The sequence below is a fragment of the Talpa europaea genome (assembly GCF_964194135.1).
Source record: "Talpa europaea genome assembly, chromosome: 3".
In the NCBI taxonomy this organism is placed as follows: domain Eukaryota; kingdom Metazoa; phylum Chordata; class Mammalia; order Eulipotyphla; family Talpidae; genus Talpa; species Talpa europaea.
In genome coordinates, this window is record NC_140069.1 from 149,438,223 (window position 1) to 149,459,056 (window position 20,834).

The following is a 20,834-nucleotide window of genomic DNA, read 5'->3' on the forward strand; positions in this document are numbered from 1 at the left end:
CCATTTTGCAGAGCTGATGGCAATGCAGATTCAAATAGGCACTTGGCTGGTCTGCTCCTCAGCAGAACCACACACATGATATTTTTCTTAAAAAAAAAACAAACTACTTACTTTGCATTTCCAGCCGTTGGTCGGCACGGACTTCATAACTGGCTGAAGGCAGAAAGTGTGATACCCTTTGTCACACGTATCACACACTAGCATCTTGCTGTCTTCTCCCGATTGTCTAAAAAATAAGACAGCATGAATGATGCCTCATCTTCCAACTCTGCACCATAAGTAGTCATGAAAAGAACAGGTCCTGGGAACTGCCTGGTTCACAAATACCTTGGTGTGTGATTTGTCTGTAAACAGCTACTGACAGAGGCACTCCTAGGGGCTGAGACAGACAACTCCCAAAGGCCTCTACAGTGTTCCCCTTACTGAATGCTCCCTATGGTGAACCTGTTTTAAGTCTTTTCGGCTTCCTCCGATGAATGAGGGGTTAAGGTAAGAGAAATGACGAATCTTTGTACACATCTCCTGTCCAACCATGCTCACGGGAAGGCGCTATCGCTGACAGCTGACGCCATGTGGCAAGGAACCAGCCAGGCGGGGGCATGGTAAATGGCAAAGATGCTGTTCTAGCTTGAGAAGACCAAATCTGGCATCAGACCTCAGCTTGTGTTCAAATTGCTGCACTTCTAGCAGTGTGGCTCCTGAACGACTTAGTCGAGTTTCCAGGTATAAAATGGGGATGATAATCAAAGATTACTGGGAGAATTAAATATAATCCTGCTTGAGGAGCGCCTACTATCCATTAAGCTATTACTGCTAAGTAAATGGGCATAAGAATAATTTGTCATAATCATTAAGAAAGGTTAGGTTTAAAAGCCTAAAACCTTTACCTACCAGCTCTTCTCCCACCACCACCGCCCCCCCCTCCCCAATGCCCAACATGATCTCTGCCTTGATTCCTGGCTATTCATCACTCTTAGATACCAAAAATTTAATACAAGAGGAGGCGGAAAGAAAATCTGGGGAATGCATGAAGAGGAGAGAAAGGAACCTCTGAAAAAAAACTGAGGATAAATGGAAGCGAAAAGGAACATGGGTTAGTTGGCCTCTAGTATGTCTTACTCAGTTTAACATATTCTACATATTAAATTGCCTGTTTCAGCTCTTCAGCTACATGGAAAGATGTAGAGGAAAAGCAATTTTTAGGAATTTCTCATATTCTTTCCCAAGAAACAAGGCACCAAATCAATATTGAATGGTATCTTAATTTTTACCCAAATATCAAAGCACATGAGGCTATTATTCCACATAATTCTAGGATATTGATGCTTATTGTGATCAAATTAAACTAGAAATAAAACGGACTTCAGCATTAGGCTGGGCCTAATTCCTCCTAGTTACAAAGTCCTCAGCATTGTGATCAATTCAAATACTGCTGTAGATGTTGGTGACATTCCCAAATCAGCACGCTGTAATTAGTAGCATGAGAGAAAAAAAAAATCTCAGTAGAGTATGGAGAAATGACCAAAGGATGGGAAGTGACTGAAGAGGTAACCACTGTGGACACCAGGTGCCACGGGGAACATGTGAGAACCCGAAGGGCACTGTATTTCAGACACTTCTAGAGCCTCTGCCTATAATGGACATTAAAGATATCACTGATTTTTCAGGTCACTCTGAAAACTATCTCCAGAGTGACAGTATATTCTCCTGCTAAATTTCTTCCCCAGTCTCCCTCAGAAGAGGTGGCTTTATTTTGCTAATGCTTATTCGTTTAAGTTGTTAATTCATTTAAAGAGTTTCAGCAAATTTCAGTTCGCTTTTTAGGTCACCAGAGAAATGTAAACCTTTTAAATTACTTTAGACTTGTGTCAGAGTCACACAGATATGAAGAAATACCCACTGCTGTTTTAGTTTAGACATGACACAGGCGTGAGCGGGAGCCCCACAGGAAGCGCACGCTCTTCAGCACCATGCGCAGGGCACAACCCCTGCTCACAAGCCCCTCCAGCACAGCGCACACCCAGTGGTGGAAACGGGGACTTACTTGCAGTTCTGGCACACCTTGCACTCGGGACATTGCCACCCTGCCCGTTTCAGTGGTGAGGCCGCTATGTCCAGGCACAGCCCGTGGTAGTGCTGCCCACAGGTGGTGCAGAAGAACTGGTCCAGCAAGTCCCCCGGGCTGTCGCACACAGCGCAGTTGGCGTCTTCCTTCGCTATGGTCACAGTGGAACAAGGAGAGCGCTTATGAGAATCAGATATTGACCTGACTTTACAGTTTCAAAATCACTCAAGGAAACTGGCCTGGGAATCTTCCAGGCGCTCCAAGTCGTCCACACTGAACTGACATTCAGTCAGAATCAGGCCTCCATAAACTGCCATGGCCTCGGGCTAGTCACATCAAATCTCCTCAGAGGGTTCGGCGACTACCTGTGCCCGCTGCTAATGGAGGCCACAGTGGCTCCTACCTAATTCCGTCTCCCCAGCACTAGCGAGGTGAGCATGCTGAGCACCTGGTCAATGCCAGTTGTGCTTGCTGGAGAGAACCAACCAGGAAAATACCAAGTGAGAAACACTATGCAGTACAAAACAAACATTTTATTTGGATGTTAAATATATTGTGAAATGAACAAAATCAGAGACAAAAATTAAGAAATGTTAACATCAGTTAGATTAAAATGTGCACAAGCAGACTAATTTTTATTCAAATCATATAAAGTTTTCTAATACTGGGAAATAGGAAGGAGAACATTAAAGGTGAACACGACATCTTATACACAAATACTGTACGTCAGACACGAGTCAATGTTCCTCTATATGACCTGTCTGTTGTAGAAGCGTTGAAATCTACATAATTACGGACATCATGTATACCTAAATGTGGATTAGGAGAAATGGCACTGTTTAATCCTTTTACCATCTAAAGCAAAAAATAAATGTTAAATATAAACTGCCTTGTCAAGTACACAGTTTAAATTCACGCATATCACAAGATAATAAAGAAAATAATGTAATCTAAAATTATACCAATTTGATGACATATGTAACTATAACTGACACATATGTTCTCATCTAAATGGTCTGACTGGTGGATTACCTTAAAAGTGTTTTAAATTGTGTTTAAGTCTTCTCTCTCTAGCTCTCTCTCACATCTCATCAGTTCTCTCTGGCTATAAACCCTCTTTTATCCACTTCCTTTTTCCAATCAAATATGTCTAAACAGTAATAATCTATCCCTTGTATTTCCTATAGAATTGGCAAACTGACTCTACAGACCACAGAAATCTGGCATACAGACTTTTTTAGAGTCCTTTAAAAATGGCAAAAAACATTCTTAGTTGAGGGAATTGCAAAAACAGATAGAGCATGTAAGACTGAAACGAGGGAAACAAGGCTGGAGCTGCACACCCGGATGAGGTGAAGGGGTACAAGCTGAGGGATGCCATCGATGATTGGGGCCGGGAGTGAGCTGACAGCATCCTCCAGCTGCAACCCTGTGAAGCCCCTCACTGCACACAGAATGAAATCCCAACCCCTTCCCTTGTTTGCCAGGCCTGGCCATCCCCTAGTCGACAGCACCTGCCCGGCACAGTGACCAGCTGTCTGTCCATGACCATGCCTGGCACACCCCCACAGCCTGGGCAAAAGCTCTGAATTCTGCCTGGAATGTCTGATCTTGCGGGGCAGGCTCCATGCCCTTCCACTTTCCCTGAGAGGCAAAAACCGCTCAGCAAGTCCATCTGGCTCTGGCTCCTGAACAGACACTTGATGCTAAATTCCTGATGAGGCTGGTGAGGCTGGTGTACACTTGCATCCATAGAGGAAATAACTTTGGGGCCCTAACCACCATTGACCTATGACAGAACACCCCTAAAATTATTTCTTATGGAAATTTTCACCTTCTTCAAAATGCAGTCTTTGTTGGGCTTCTTTCGAAAGAGGTCCATGTTTGACTTGAATCTTAGGTAAGAGGTACAATAACTAGCTTTTCGTAAAGCAATTAATACATACAAGGTCTAACGCTACATGACTTTCATTAATTACTATCATTAAACCACTATAATAATGCTGTCAAGCTATTCTCATTTTTAAAACACAGGTACGCACTTGGTGCTCTGGCACACAATTAGGACAAGTAGAGACGGGTGCAAGACCTCATGGAGAACTTCGCACACTCACATTTACTGTCACACACCCCACTGCTATATTCCTATGCCCTGGGATAAGCATCAGACCGCTGTGTGCTTAGATGATTAGGACCCTCGAGGAAAGGGACTCAACTGGGCTTTCACTGTATACCGCTGGCTTACTTTGAGGGCTTGTTTTTCTATGCTGCAAGGCAGCTACGTGTAGTTTTTTCCACTGCTGCACTGTGTGTCAATCCAGTGTCCGGATCCAGTGAATTCTTGCATTTCACCACTAACCAGGTGACTGCTCAGATTCCCTCCTTTGTGTCCATGGCTGGAATGCTCTGGAGCCAAATGTGTGGCTTAGTTCTAACAAGTGTGTGCTTATGCTGGACGTCTGTTCTCACCATTACCTTCACATTTAGCCTCCCTGATTTTCCAACAGTCAAACATCCTTATGTCTGGTGTACCATCCCCGCTGTGCAAGTACCCTAATCTGCAAGGGGCAGCGCATGGCACCAGAAACTTCAGTGCAACCTGCAGCCCTGTGCTGCCAGCACCCACCTGCGCCCGCCTGGCAGCAGACCACCTCGCCTCCTGCCCCTTATCTTATTTTACAAAGTGATGTCTGACCTCTTACATGTAAATGAGATATACACTACTAGAACAGTCTTCAGCAGAAAATATTAAGTACTACTTTTAGTACATTAAATAATAAAATTTCTGACATTAGAAACAGTTACATAAAAGTTTGCAAGATGTTTACTGATGTCTAAGGCAGAACTTAGTACAAAGGCTGCTACACTTCAGATTGTTTCATACCCAGCAATGTTTTCATTTGACTGGCAAAGCGTATTAAACCAAGCAGAATATAATCAACTTTGATGACTGACATCATAATTTGTGAACTTAGTGAAGTAATTCATAGCATGGCCAGGGTTTAATAGAATACAATCCAAAACACTTGTTTATAAAGGTTTAAATCTCTTATTAGCCTAAATACAATTTGAAATTTCAGTTTGCTTTCCTTTAATTTACGTGTGTATCGTGATTAGGGGCAGTATGCTTAGCATACAGACATAAAATAATTTTAACTGAAGATGAAATTATAACACTGGATAAAGATAAAAATAATGATTAGGAACTCTAATAGCACTTGAGGTTAGTTTCAGCTGAAGGAACAATATTTATGTTCCCCAGAGCAGGAAAAGAGCCTTTATCAACATTGCTAAGAAACAGGTAAGAGTTAACAATTAGAAAACTAAGAGGTGACATGAAAAAGATTGAATAAAATGTCACAGAGATTTCGCGATGAGAATGGAAATTCAGTTTCCCAGTAGGGGAAGACCCCAAGCAGGCATGCTCACTGGAGATTCGCAGAGTAAGAGAAAGAAACAATCTCTGTTAAAGGATAAAGTAGGGGAAGTTATAATTTTCCATATAAAATAAAATTCAATTATTTAAACATTCTCACTTAATTACAAAATGCTACGTGGCACAGGAAAACCGAGGATTGCAGGTAACCAAGGTGGGCGGCGGAGCAGCAGCCCCAAGATGGCCACGTGAGCAGCAGGGCCTGGTATGCGATTTCCAAGTATTTCAAAGGTGTCCGGAGTTTCTATTAATACACATCCTGAAATAACACCTGAGCAGATCATCTTTCTAATTCTCCAACTGGGTGGTTTCCCTTCCTAGTGCCTGGCTCCACCGTGCACACTCGGGCGCTGTGCGCACTGGCCCTGCAGCTCCGGGCAGTGTGACCTCCTGCCCCGTCAAAGGTCCTTCTCTGCAAACGGGCCTTCCCTGGGGGGTCGGGTCCCCGCCAGCAGACACCCACGGTGGGCTGGGTCTGGAACACACCTGTGTGTGAGCAGTGGCCCCAGAGTCCTTCCACATTACTTAGATAATGTTTCTAAAGTGAGAACAAAAACACAGCACACAAACTATCTTTGAATTTTTAAAGAAATGATGTTTGCGGATTTAACGTCAGCGGCAAGCTGATACCAGCCCCCAGCCCCGGCAGGGGACCCCTGGTGTTATCAAGGTGAGGTGCCATCACCTTCCAGTAGGGCAGAACAAAACGCAAGGCATCCGCGCGCGCACTTACACCTCTCGGGGGCCTGGTCGATGTGCTCGGGGCAGAGCAGAAAGCAGCGCCTGGCGTCCTGGAAGGTGCCGGCCCCCGCGGCGCACGGGTAGTGGTAGGCCCGGGCACACTTGTCTTCACAGCATCGGATAGTGGCTCCAAGGTGCTTACAAAATGCACAGCGCTGTAGGGCAAAGGAGAGACGGATCTTTAGGAAACTTGACTCAACAGACACTCAACGTGGGGCTGGGGAGGTTCACGTGAGCACTGCTGCAGGGACGAGCCAGCTCTGCAGGGCGTGGGTTAAGGGACAGAAAGCCAGAGAACCCAAAGATCTCTCAGTTCAATGCTCGACACTGTTCCGAGGCATTGCTGCCGGCTAGAACGTCAGCTTCATGGGGCTTTTTCTTTCTAGTACCCTTGTCAAAGCCGTACAGTGGAACATCTTTGTTAGTAGTGTGGCTTAGCAGCACCTTTCTCCTGAAGGGTTACTCTGATGATATTTAAGTTCCACAGTCCAGAGGTCAGACAAATGCACAGCATTTATAAAACCTCTCCCTCTCCACCTGCTGAAAAGCCACTGTGACGTGAACTCGTCAGTCACAGACCAAGCGGACAAAAGGCAGGCAAGTTGCTGGAGGGACGGGCACACACCTCACCACAGCCATGCCCTCCCCGGCATCATCCGGGCTAGGAACTCACAGGCAAGCATGGTCCCGGCTGTCCTGCCCACGCCCTGCCCCAGCCTGCCCCTCCAGCCCCACGGGGAGGTGAGAGCGGAGCACGAAGCCCCACAAAGCCACGAGAACCAGCCGAGGCGGCCGGGAGGGCCGAAGGCAGAGGAGCCACCACAAGCTGCGTTTCCTCACTGGGCCCTCCTCAGGAGGGTGACCCTGCTCTTCCCTGCTCTGCTGAGCCCACTGGGGTGTCGCTGTCTCTGGGGAGCCTCAGCAGGTGGCCTGCGGCACAGCAGCCCCAGGGGAGGCCTGGCCGGCTCACAAGGCAGCGTCACACTCTACCAGAAGCCGAGACCTGTGAGCAGAGGAGATGGGTCGTGCTGTCTTCCCATCTGTGTCACAGAAAGACCCTGGTAAACGGGGTTCTCAGTGCCAGGTGGGTCGCTGACCTGCTCATGCAGCTTGTGAACAACCCTGGCGCAACAACTGACGTCACATGGACAATCTGGGAAAACCGAGGCTCCTGTCACGGGGTTTGCTGGTTCTGGCCCTGCCAGTAAGCCAGAGAACACCCTCATTTTACAAACGTTATTAATTTCAACGTTTTCCTTGTAAGCCTACATGGTACCATGGGCACGAGCTCCTCCTCAGCGCCGCCACACCGTCACATCTCAGCAATCCAAGTGTGATTAGCAGCATTTTAGTTTTATATAATGGCCACAAATTCACATACTAATATGCATTCTTTTTGTTTTTTTTATTTAAAGCGCTATTGCATTGGAAAGACCAAGAAAAAGATATAAAGTCTTACATTCTCTTCATTGCTAGAGGAGAATAACCAGCTTTTCCCTAAGTGAACATATTTTTATGCCATGACCTCCCAAGGAATCGAAACAGCTAGTTCATAACAGAACCAGAATTAACAGTATGTGTGCACGGCACAGGCAGGCGAGACAATGTTGGGGAGGACAGCGAATATATGTGTCCAACCAACTGCTGGAAAATTTTTCATTAACTTATTAAATATGAAATAATTATTTTATATGTATTATTGTTAAAATCAAGTTCCTCCAGGGCCTCCCCTGGTAGCGCAGTGGTTGAGCGCTGGGCTGTGAAGCTGTCCGCAGCCTCTGCAGCACCGGTTCGATCCCCGGCCGCTGGCGAGGGTCCCACATGGCGCGCAGACCTCTCCTGTCTCGCCCGCTGCTCCCCTCAGCAGTGTATTTCTTTGTCAGTCTGCCTGTTCTGTTCCCCTCTCTGGCTCTGGTGAATTCTCTCACCCTCCCGCACTTCTGACTGTACCCAGTGCTTGTATAAATAAATAAATTAAATTTAAAAAAAAATCAAGTTCCTCCATTATTTTTATAGCATATGGCAAGTTGGACAAGTCTTTTGTGTTAAGAATTTTGGCAAATGAACTACACTGACATATTTAAGTGTATAATAAAGAAAAATAATTTAAGCTGACCCTTCCCCACTGTCCTTATCATTTTAGAAACATCAACGTGTTCTCTTCATCACATTTGCAGTAGTAACTGACCTGACATTAGCAAAACCTCTGTGAGTGCTTTTGGGACGAACCCAAGTACTAACTCACGATGACACAGAAGACACAGGGGTGAAGGAAGGAAAAGAAAGTGCCAGCAGGTTGAAATGATCCCCCAGACCATCTGTGCTCGTGACATTGCCAACGAGGTGTTTGGCAAAGACCTAGAGACTACCCTATCATTTTGAAACAAATAAAAAGCGCTAGTAGAAAATTTGTAGAAAAAAGTTTTTCACAGAGCCTCCCTGGTGGCGCAAGGTGTTAAGCACCGCACTATGAGGCAATCCGCAGCCTCCGCAGCACAAGTTCCATCCCCAGCCATCCAAACCCACATGGTGCAGCAGACCTCTCCTGTCTCGCCCACTGCTCCCCTTAAGCAATGTACTTCGGTCAGTCTGCCTGTTCTGCTCCCCACTCTGTCTCTGGCAAATTCTCTCACCCCCCGCATCTCTGGCCTGTACCCCAGCTCTTGTATGCATAAATAATCTTTAAAAAAAAAATTTCCAGAAAGAACTTCTCTAACAACTTCTCTAACTCTCATCACCTACCACATATTCAAAGTCAAACAAATATAAATCAGCTAACAATAAGAAAGCTAGTATTTGGGGAGATGAAGGTAAGGCAAATAGGGCTAATCAATTTATTGGAATCAACATCCCAAACTCCTAGAGAGCATATTGTTTGTATTTCTACATTCTTTAATCGTTCAAAAAAGAGGAGAAAAAAAAGAGAAAAAAAGGAAAGTGTTACAGTATCTTTTGACATTAGTTCAAGAACATACTCCGGGGCCTCCCCTGGTGGCGCAGCGGTTGAACGCTGGGCTGCGAAGCTACCCGCAGCCTCTGCAGCGCCGGTTTGTTCCCCGGCCACAGGCAAGGGTCCCACATGGCGCGACAGACCTCTCCTGCCACCCGCTGCTCCCCTCAGCAGTGTATTTTGTCAGTCTGCCTGTTCTGTTCCCCGCTCTGGCTCTGGTGAATCCTCTCACCCTCCTGCGCTTCTGTCTGTACCCAGTGCTTGTATAAATAAATCTTAAAAAAAGAAAAAAGAATACACTCCGGATGCCAACAGTTCACTAGAAAAAAGAAAGGATATTTCAAATCTATAACACAAAATAAACAGAATAACAAAATTTCAGAGGATTAAGGTTAAAGATGAGTTATGAAACAGTAACAAAAAGTTTTACTTATTTCAAAGGCCACTCATTAATTATCAAGTATTTATCCTGTATCAACTATGGCTGGTATGCTAAATGCTCTAAGAAACTTCAAATATATTTAGTTTTTTCACACACCAAACTGTATCAAATCTTTTACCTAACTTTTCTCCTTTCAATCAGCTGGGATTCCTCCAGAATGCAGCTATAAATAGCAAAAGTAGAAGAGAAAATAGCAAAATGAAACGAAATGAGAAACTGTCCTAAAAGGTCTCTTATGTGTTTTACAAGAGTATCAGAAGGAGTTAAATAGGACTACAATCAGAAAATTTATTCTAAATTTTATTCTAAAATTTATTCTAGAAAATTTATTCTAATAAGAGTTGGTACCTGCTGAGCATAATCTCCACTTAACAGATAAGGGGGGAAGACAGAGCCTCAACCTCAACTCCACTAAAAGCTGCACCCCACAAAGCACCTTGTTAGTGTGTCACATTTCCTCCAAGACAGAAAACACCGGATTCACTTCAATGTGTCTCACACCTAGCAACACTGGGGTATTTTTTATATTATAAGGATTAAGGGAAACTCCTAGGAGCCTTCCCCCTCCACCAAAAAAACATCATTTACAAGGAAAGGTGAAGTGTTGCTTATATTAGCAACACTGAATACAAAAGCAAAAAAACAGCAGTATCTTCCCAAAGTCTACAAAAAGTATTTAAAACTAAACTTCTAACATTTGCTGAGTGAATAGTCAAGTCCATAGACAATAACACAAAATAGTTCAATAGCACCTTTCAAAATGCGCAAATATGGGCACACACCTTACACATATACATGCAAATATATTCCATGTATACATGTGTACATATTAAAAATCAAACAAATTATAAGCTAAGCGTGCGTGTGTGAGAGAGTGAGCTTGGGGCATAGTGGCATAGCAAACTCAAAAATAAAGAGCTGGGGTAGAGGAAGAGAAACAAAACTATTAACAAGCAAGTGGGTATAATGCTGGTTGCAAAGAAAATAGGATCTGACAACAAAGCAGCAAAAACAGCAAAGATAAAGTTCACACTAAAAATAAGTCTTACATCACAGTGTAAATTCCTACAGACCAACCAGCCATTAAAGATTATAACAAACTTCTATGCCATCCTGTATAAATTCATGGATAAATTATTCGACTTTCACAGAGCTCTCAGAAGAGGCTAAATAGACATGAAATATTCAGTGACAATGATCAAGCTTGATTCAAATTTACACAAAATACACAAATGTCTCTATTCTAAAAATATTGAGAACACATATACAGTCTGTTCAAATGTATATAGAATTTAAATTCACTATATAAATAACCATTAAAAAAAATTCACATTTGAACCAGATATTTGATCATTTTTCAAATTAGGTTTTTTTTTTTAAAGCAAATACATCCTAATAAAATGCTAACTATAAATTTGCTGTAAGGATAAGACCCCAAATCATCCACTAAGCAGAATGAAAACTCCCTGTTACCTAATAGCAGTCTTTTAACCAAAAGAAAAACATGTATTATTTTTCAAATGATTCAGTAAGAAACCTGTCAACGTGTTTGAGATGTGATAAACGAGGTTCAGAGGAAAATATACACAGCTTGAAAAATGCAAAACACAAGACCAAAGAATAAAAATATGAAGCTAGATTTAAAAATTGAAGGCAAAGTGGGGCGGGGGCCGCGCGGGGCCGGACGCAGGGCGGGCAGGGGCCCCCCCGCGCCGGCGCGCCCTCACCCCCGGCCTCCTCCGCTCTCAGAAAAAAAAAATAAAATAAAAATTGAAGCCAGTAAGAGTCAGCAAATAGTTACAAGGTTAATCATCTAAGGTAAAGTAGTAAAATTTAGGAAAATGTTATTAATGAGATTCAGGTGTTTAAGTCTCTAGCCAAAGAACTAGTGTTTGCTTATAAAGATATGCCTGAAGTAGAAGTGAGTAAAATGAAAAACCACCCATCAAATCATTTTGCATCTAAATGGGCCTGAAGTAACGAGTGTCTTGATGAGTGATTTCTTCTTGTTCTGGCCCAGTTAACCATCTAGTGTGTATACTACTAAACATACATTCAAATCTCCGCTGACAAGAGAACAATAAACAACACCCCAAAATCAAGTGGAGACTGCAGAGAATGAGGTCCTCCCCTCTCCGACCACCATACTGCGGCTGCCCACGAATCTTCCTACCCGTGTCCCAACACTGCAGACCAGGCCCCCGCTCCTCAACAGGATGCCTTTGGGGGCAGACTCCACCATGGGTTCCTCCCCTCAGGGGTGCCTTCGACCCCCAGGGGTGCCACCCAACCTGCAGCAGGAGAGCCAGCAGGCCAGAGCTGCTGCCGCATGGACAGCAAGCAGGTCCTGTGGTGGGCATGTTGGGTCACCCCCCAAGACCAGCTAGTCTAACCGCAGGATTCAAGAAAGGGCGGCTTCCTCAGGCTGGTAGCAGAAAAGGCAAGTTAAGTTTCCCCAGCGCCGGCCTGGCAGTCAGGTGTCCTGAGCCTGCTGAGACCCAGAACAGAGCACAGGTGAGCCGGCCCATGAGGGCCAAGCACAGAGGAAAGCCACTAGGTGACGTGGTTTTCAGCCATCAGATTGAAGGGGGCCATTCCACAGAGAGAGGGAACAAACAGAGCAGGCACCTCAAAGCCCTCCATGGTTCGATCTCTGCTAACCACGACCACATTAAAAATTTGCTTTGCATTTCGCTTACATTACCTATGGTCTTCCCTACTCAACACTGTGAAGTGAATAAATGTTTTCAATTCCATCTTAGAAATGAAGACACGAAACCTCAGACTTTCCGAGAATGCGCCTTCTCCCTATGAGGTCAGGAAATAGCCAGATTCCTAGCTGCTACAGATATATGTAAATCAGAAGCCCTGAATAAATATCCCCGTGATATCTATAATCTTTAACATAACCACAAATAAAACATGAGTAAATCTTACTGTATAAAACTGAAACTTTTTTATGGTAAAAACACACACATCTCAGAGAAAGTCAAATGACCAAAAATAAATTTTTTAATAGCTGGCATTTTGATATACTAAAGGCTAGGTATAGTGGATATAATTTTAAAGATGTATTTATGCATACAAGAAGCAGGGTAAAGGCCAGAGGTGCAGGGGTGAGAGGATTCACCAGAAAGAGTGGGGAACAGAACAGGTGGATTGAATGAAATACTCTGCTGAGGGGAGCAGCGGGTAGAAAGCAGAGGTCTGCTGTACCCTGTGGGTAGCTCCCTGGTCGGGGATCAAACTCGTGCTGCAGTGGCTGCGGACAGCTTCATAGATTGCATCTTAACCCCTTGCACCACCAGGGAGGCCCAAGTGGATATAAATTTATATAAATCATAAAGCTTAAAATCTATAAAAATGAGTATAATCTTAAAACACAATCTTAGAAATGCACACTTTACAGAAGTGCACATGAGGAGCCAAGTTGGCCGCCAGGGGGGCCTGTGACACAGGGTTTCGAGAGTGTAATTCCACCCCAGCAGCCAGGCCAGGCAGCCACAAGAATGACCCTGTGCAAGACTGACAGCCCGTTTCGGGCAGGTATCAATGCTCATGGGTGATTTAAAAGTTAGACTCCCTGGCCACACTCAGAGCCAGGGAGTGAGAGAAGAACTGAGCTGGAGTTCATCATTAGTCAGTCAATTAATGCAAATTTCACTGACTGCCTTCTGTCTCATTTACACAATCACTCTCATGTAGGTCCTAAGAAGGCAGCTACCTCTGGATGAAAATTCCAGGAGCTACTGCTCCTCAGAGTCTACAGAAGAGATACACTAGAACACTTACAAGACATGATTCAGAACAGCCCCAAAATGCTAAGTTCCCACTGCCCAACAGGAAAGCGGGTGAACTATGGTGGTGGAGGGTAAATGAGTTCATCAGGCTTTTTTACACCCTTCTGCCACTAGTGTGGATGCCCGGGGCCCAGGGGTGTGGGTGCGGGGCACGAGCGCCTGTGACTATGGACACCTGGGCCCAGAGAGCACGTGTGTGTGTAAGTGCTCACGCCTGTGCCGAGAAGAGGGTGAAAGGCGGCGGCAGCACAGCTGAGAAGACCACTCTTAGCGGCGAGACCCCGAGGCAACAGAAGACCACAGTGACGCCAGAGACACCCAGGAAAGCTGACGATTCGGGGGAGCAGGGAGGGATACCTCTAGGTCTGTTTTGTAGCTGAATACACGTGTGCTGTGAGAATACGAGGCAAGTCTAGGGTTTGTTTCCCATGTGCACATACTCAGTCATACCGGCATCCTGCTTGGAGTTACCCCTTGGGCTGTCTGGCCCCTTGGTCAAAAATAAACCACACGTTGCAAGGAGATACTTTCAAAAATCATGAATTCATATGGGTATTTTCCATTTAATTCAACGGCACTTTATAACATACATTAACTTTATTTTTTTTTTTAAAGATTTATTTATTTATATAAGCACTAGGTACAGTCAGAAGTGCGGGAGGGTGAGAGAATTCACCAGAGCCAGAGCGGGGAACAGAACAGGCAGACTGACGAAATACACTGCTGAGGGGAGCAGCGGGCACAGCAGGAGAGGTCTGTCGCACCATGTGGGACCCTTGCCGGCGGCCAGGGATTGCACCGGCGCTGCAGAGGCTGCGGGGCAGCCTCGCAGCCCAGAGCTCAACCGCTGCACCACCAGGGGAGGCCCACATGTTAACATTTTTTTATTGCCCTGTCCTATCTATAATCTTTTAATTTTCCCCCTAGCTGAAAAGGTAAAAGAAAAATTATATGCCTGTGCATGGATTTAAAAGAATCCAAAACAGGGCTTCCCCGGTGGCGCAGCGGTTGAGCGCTGGGTGGCGAAGCTGTCTACAGCCTCTGCAGCGCCGGTTCGATCCCCGGCTGCTCCCCGGCCACCGGAGGAGAGTCCCATATGGCGCGCAGACCTCTACTGCCGCCCGCTGCTCCCCTCAGCAGTGGACTTCAGTCCTTCTGCCTGCTCTGCTCCCCGCTCCGGCTCTGGTGAATTCTCTCACCCTCCCGCACTTCTGACTGTACCCAGTGCTTGTATAAATAAACAAACAAACAAACAAATAAATAAATAAATCTTTTTTTTTTTTTAATAAAGAGGCATGTATTTTTTTTATTTATTTATTTGTTTGTTTGTTTGTTCGTTTACACATGCACTGGGTACAGTCAGAAGCGCGGGAGGGTGAGAGAATTCACCAGAGCCAGAGCGGGGAGCAGAGCAGGCAGAAGGACCGAAGTACACTGCTGAGGGGAGCAGCGGGCGGCAGGAGAGGTCTGCTCGCCATGTGGGACCCTCCTCTGGTGGCCGGGGAGCAGCCGGGGATCGAACTGGCGTCGCAGAGGCTGCGGGCAGCTTCGCAACCCAGCGCTCAACCGCTGCGCCACTGGGGAGGCCCCAATAAATCTTTTTTTTTTTAAAAAAATCCAGAACAACCATTCTGGTATAAAACATTCAAAGCTAGTAGATCAGTAATGAGCTTTAATATTATTACTGTTTTTTGTTTTTTTTTTTTTTGCATCACCTTTGGAGTCCACTTGTGGTTTGCAGCTAGTTGGAGTGGCTGCAGCTGCCAGCTGAGACCAGTGTGACAGGCTCAGTCCAGCGACGTAGAGGTGCGGCATACTCTGCTAGCAGAGAATTCCGCCCCAGCCCAGCAAACATACTGCCTGGCCATCTAATTGGATAATGACAAAACCCAGCCCACTGTGCCTCTGAGGGGCTACACACATAGCCTGCACTTCTCCTTCCTTGTGGCACTATGACAGGTGTGTGCCGGCAATAAAAGAAACGGATGATGTGGGGGCATAACTGCAAGGCTCCAGTGCTGATGAGCCATCACGGTCAGCAGCATGCCCAGCAGCAATGCCAAGCACACACAGCCTCTGCAGCAGCTGCGTCATGGGCCACCACCGGAGCAGCAGACCCAGAGATGGCACGCCAGTGCCTGAGTGTGGCTTCGTCCAGCAAAGCTTTACTTATGGACAACGAATTGTGAATTTTCTATGCTTTTCATGTGTGATGAACTACATTGTCTAACACTTTAGCTATACAAAAACATAAAAGTTATACTGGTATAAACATTGGTGGTATAAACGCCGGTGGTAGACCGGATCTGACCTACAGGCTGTTATTTGCAGGTTTTAGGGGACCCATGTCTACAGTATTAAATGGCCCCTAACCCTATCTTCATCCCAAGTGTACAGTTTGCCAGAAACTGCTTCTCAGTCATCAGCTGGTCTTTTGTAAGCAGGGGAAATGTCTCTAGGGAAAGAAAGTTCAAGACTGGCTGACCTCTAGGCACAACCCTCCCCGATGGGTTTTCACTCCCTCAAGTCCTCACCTCCCTGCCCTTCTCTAAGGCCTTTAAATATTTCATTGAAAAAAAAAAAATATTTAGCTTTCTAACTGTCCTCGGGGTAGAGCTACCTAACACAAGCTTCCTGCTGCAGGTGGCAGTGGAAGCAATACCTGCTCTGCAGACACCACGCCTGGCACGCTTATGTCAAGCCACAGGGTGCCACGCGTCTCTGGACAGTAAGCACACAAGCACAACGCAAAGATGGTGCATCTAACATGCTCCCAGGTCGAGCCCTGGGACTTCGTGCTAAGCATCTGATGAAGTGACTCCATAATTGATCTTTGATGCTGTCCCTATAGCATTTTAGAGTGAAGAGATAATACAATTTCTTACTGTGCAAAAAGAAAGAACTGAGTCCAGACAGGCAGCATGACATGATTAAAGTGTCAGTGACGTTAGCGCACAACGTCAGAAAAAGAAGGTTCCTGAAACTCCCCCATTTAATAATGTTTTCTTTAGACAATTCTTTTAGAAGCCCTAGTAACACAAACCCCATTTCGAATCATTGGCCAAACCTCCTTAAGTATCAACCCAGATGCAGTAATTCCTAGTACACTTCCTATCATTTTTATCTCATGCCACAATCACCTCTTCATGTTCTGCTGAGCCGCAACCGAAGGATCACGCTCCCCTCGTCTTCTGTCCTCTGTTTAACGTTCTCCACTGGTGGTCTGATCTGCTGTCACTGACTCCAACCCAGACATCGGGTCCCAACAATTTTCGTGAGTTTTAAAGCTGAGCAATTTCAAACCAATTTCCCCATTTGCTACGTAGTCAGGCTGAAAACGACAGACCCCTACCTGCAACCTCCCACCTCACTGACCCCTACAACATTCTACCTTCTCATCTCACATATAAGACCCAGATTCAGGAATTCACTGGCCTTTAATTATAGGAGCAATCCTAAATGCTTTCGTCTTCACGTGAACCTCTTTCAATTTAACCACAAAAGGCGGGAGAGGTTCAGGTCAATAAACACTGCTCTTAACAAACTTCATTAGTGAAACCCCTCACAAGGCCGTGCAACCTAAGGGCACCCCCACATGCACCGCGCCACCGGCTCTCCAGGCATTCTCCTCTCCCAAGCCCACACATCCTCACATTTCAAATCTTGTTCAAGGCCCTCTGTCTAGACCCCCTCATCTCCAAAGAACTCCAGCGGTGGCCCCTCTGGGGCAGGGAGGACGGAAGGAGGAACATGACCGGCCCTGAATCACGGGTTCTTGGTTTGTCACACTCTTCCCTCCAGGAAAAGATAGGTAAGACGCCCTGGGAAAACACTGAGAAACCATCTAAGGTGCAGAAAACTAAACTGCCTGGTCAAGAATCCACTCAACAACCCCAGGGAATAGACAAGCTGCCCGGATTCCTGCTCCCGCGGCTGCTGTGCCTGCAAGACGCACCATCGCCACTAGAGGCCAGCAGTGCCTCACCCCGGAGCCAGCCCTCCCGCCCAGGGCACCGCGCTGAACCAGGGGTGCCTCTGGGCCCAGGTACCTTGTTAGGCAGGAGGGGAATGACAACCCAAACAGGTGTTACCCAGGCCCTCAGAGCACTTACAGCCCCGGTGGGGGAGGGAAAAAGACTAATAAAAGATTCACACAACCAGTGTGATTTACACAGGCCGGTAATGGACATAAGGCCAGACACACTATCCAGTGAGCCTGTAAAAAAGACGTGCACAGCTCAAATTTAGCAGCGCAGCGCCACCTTCCACGCGGCCGGAATCCTGCTCACCTCCATCTCAGAGGAAAGGCCTGAGTCTAGCTGCAGTTTTTTCCAGTATATGTCATAGTTTTTAAAAGAAGAAGACAAAGACAGGGAGTCCTCAGTAGAAGGAACGCATCACCTCACAGCCATTTTCTAATCTCAACCACAATTACCCCAATTTACTTAGTAACTACCTTTTCACCTCCTGTGATAAAAAATACTGATTTTTACTTTGAACAAAAGGGTTTCAAACATACCAAAACTCGTTAGAATAACAAACAGATCAGAAAACTTCATGCCCATGATTTTTTGGTGACAAACTGCTGCTAACAAATTTAAATTATTTCTGGCATTAAATCTCAACAGAAATAGTTCCAAACATCTGTTCTTAAACTGGTCAACCCCCAGCAAGTTTCCTTAAGTCATTACATTCTCATTGTTGAAATGTCAGCTTTATCTTACAGAGGTAAATTAAATGTTTATTTTCTTTGAGAATAGGGCTAAGTATCGTAATACAGTCAGCCACATGGCAACATGATAAAGGTCAACAATTTAGAACATTTGTCTTTGGGCACAAAATAAAAATGCATTCTGAGTCCAATAGCATTTCTGAGAACCTTCTGAGAAACCACAGATCTTCATGGCTGCCCCTCCCCAGTCGCTCATGTATAACCACAAAGGTTCACTCTCTTCTGGAGGTTATTCTGGGTAATGATAAATTCCATGAACCTGCACAAAGATAAGCACACCGGTGATTCCTAACACTTGGGACACTCCAGGCTCCTTCTCCAGACTCCCAGCAGGCAATCCCAGCTGAGGGACACACCACAGCCAAGGACCGGCACCTGGACAGGTCTCGTTCAGCAAGGAGAGAGGCCTTGGTTCTCTCTGAGGAGCAGGACGCACGTCAGTGCTGCCACCTGGGCTGCTCACCTGGCTGTGGTATCAGGTTCGGACAGTGCAGGTCCAGGGAAAGAGCCGCCGAGACAGCTGCCCCCAGCCCTTCTGCCTGCCCTCCCATGTCTGCCCACCAGTACTACTGCCGAGATAGGTCCAGAGAAGGCAGGTCTCTCCATTCTTTGCTCAGGGGACATGGATTTGGTCTCTAAATCTCATTTAACTTATCTGTAAGCACTTAAAGAACAAAACGTTGTCTCCTGTATAAAACAGCAAGGTGCAGCAAGCTCTCTACCGATAGTGAACAGGCCAATGACCCACAGGTATCCACACCAACCCACAGCCAGGCTCCCCTCACAAAACACTGAGAACCCCAACCCAGCACCACAAGTATACCTGAGACCTTGTTCACGGCCATTCCTACAATACTTTTTTTTTTTTTTTAAAGTGATGTGTTTCTTTAAAAAGATTTATTTATTTATGCATACAAGAGCTGGGGCACAGACCAGAGATGGGGGGGTGGGGTGTGTGTGTAAGAGGATTCATCAGAGACAGAGTGGGGAACAGAACAGGCAGACTGACTGAAACACACTGCTGAGGGGAGGAGCGGGCGAGTCAGGAGAGGTCTGCTTGGCCCTGGGGGTTTCTCTCTGGCCAGCCGGGGATTGAACTCATGCCGCAGGGGCTGCGGACTGCTTCACAGTGCGATGCTTAACCCCTTGCACCACCAGAGAGGCCCCCTACAATACTTTTCAATGTCACAAAATGATCCAAAACTACTTCTGAATGAGTCCAGGAAAGAAAAGGGTCTCATCCATCATCAGTCTTCCTCTGGACATTTATGTATGTCCTGACTGTGGATTTCACTATTATGCTCGTTGCTCAAAATTTGGAAACAAGCATTTCAATCTAATATCACATTTCCAAAACACACACAAAACTTGAAGCGAGTCACTCACCTGTATGAGCAGACCACCCAGTAATCAGGGTAAGTCCAATGCTATAAAAACTGAGCAGTTACTCAAATCTAAGTTCTTGTCTCTATAGACTGCTTCAAGTTTCACCTACGTTCACTCCATGAAGGCCCCTACCATTTATTTGGTCAAAAATTCCTTTGGATTGGCTAGTTCAGTGCTCCCAAATACCCCTGTCAAAAACCAAAGGAAGTTTGTAGGTAGCAAAGCAAATTCACTGCACAGGATTGGCTGCCTTTACAGATGGAAGGTAAATGTTACATTTCTTTTTTGTGTGTCATTTTTCAAAATTACATGAAAATCACAGAGAAAGCTTTGGACAACGGCAGGCTGCGCACATGACACTGCTTGGGGACAGTGCCAAGATACACTGAACAGCCAGCCCGACTGAAAAGAAATACTGAAATCAATCTTGAAAATATCAAATGCAGCAAGTTGGCAATGTGGACCAAAGACCTGTCAAATCTTGTCTCTCATTTTAAACTTTCATCAAACTGTTTTGTCCTAAAACACAGTCATTCTCATTTCTATAAATGCCTGATTCAAATGTAAAATATTAATTTTTAAAATTTACATTTATTCACAACTTAACAAATTATGTTGTGTTTTACAGACTACTCTCGAATATAAATTAACAACTGCCCATTTTAAGGGTTTTTGCAGAACAATAATTATTTCATAAATAATTCCCACTACAGCAAACACTATTAAGTGTGGTAAATGCTAGTTTCCTCTACTTACTTCTGTGCTCCCTGAGACAACAGCTCTGTCCACGCTCACTGACAACGGTTCTTCCGTCTGGCTCCCTCCCAGTGACCACTCCACACAGCGGTGATGGGCCCAACAAGTGCCTAAAGGGGTAAACGTGAAAAGGAGCAGATGACTGATCATTAAACATATTAAAGCGGACAGCAAAGACGTGAAACCCCAAATCACCTCAAGTGCATGCAGGGGCGACGGCTTGGCACACCAAGGCTGAATCAGAGCAGGCCACTGCACGGGCAGCCCTCTGGGCCATGGCGTTAGCTAGGAACTCGTGAGAAACATGAGATCTCAGAGCACAGCTAAGAACCAGACTCAGAAACTCTTGCCGCAGTGCCCAGAAGCCTTCCGTAAAACTCTCCAGGTACACACCGAAGTTTAAGAACCACCGAGTTAGTGATTATTTCTTTAGCAAAAAAGAACTGTTTTTAGTCATTTCTGTTTCATATCATAAATATGCCTTGGGAGCTATATGAAAATAAAGGACATAATTTAACATGCTATT

The 20,834-nt window shown here is 45.4% G+C and overlaps 1 protein-coding gene across 1 annotated transcript in view; it reads right to left on the minus strand.

Annotated features, from left to right (window-relative positions):
• Nucleotides 1–20,834, minus strand: part of KMT2C (lysine methyltransferase 2C) — a gene marked incomplete at both ends in the record, with an annotated part of 180,998 nt that overhangs the window by 89,111 nt on the left and 71,053 nt on the right. The window contains 4 exons of the mRNA XM_084230748.1: nucleotides 112–226; nucleotides 2,045–2,216; nucleotides 6,235–6,397; nucleotides 20,309–20,418. Coding sequence (XP_084086874.1) covers nucleotides 112–226; nucleotides 2,045–2,216; nucleotides 6,235–6,397; nucleotides 20,309–20,418 — 560 coding nt within the window. The remainder of the gene's footprint in view (nucleotides 1–111; nucleotides 227–2,044; nucleotides 2,217–6,234; nucleotides 6,398–20,308; nucleotides 20,419–20,834) is intronic.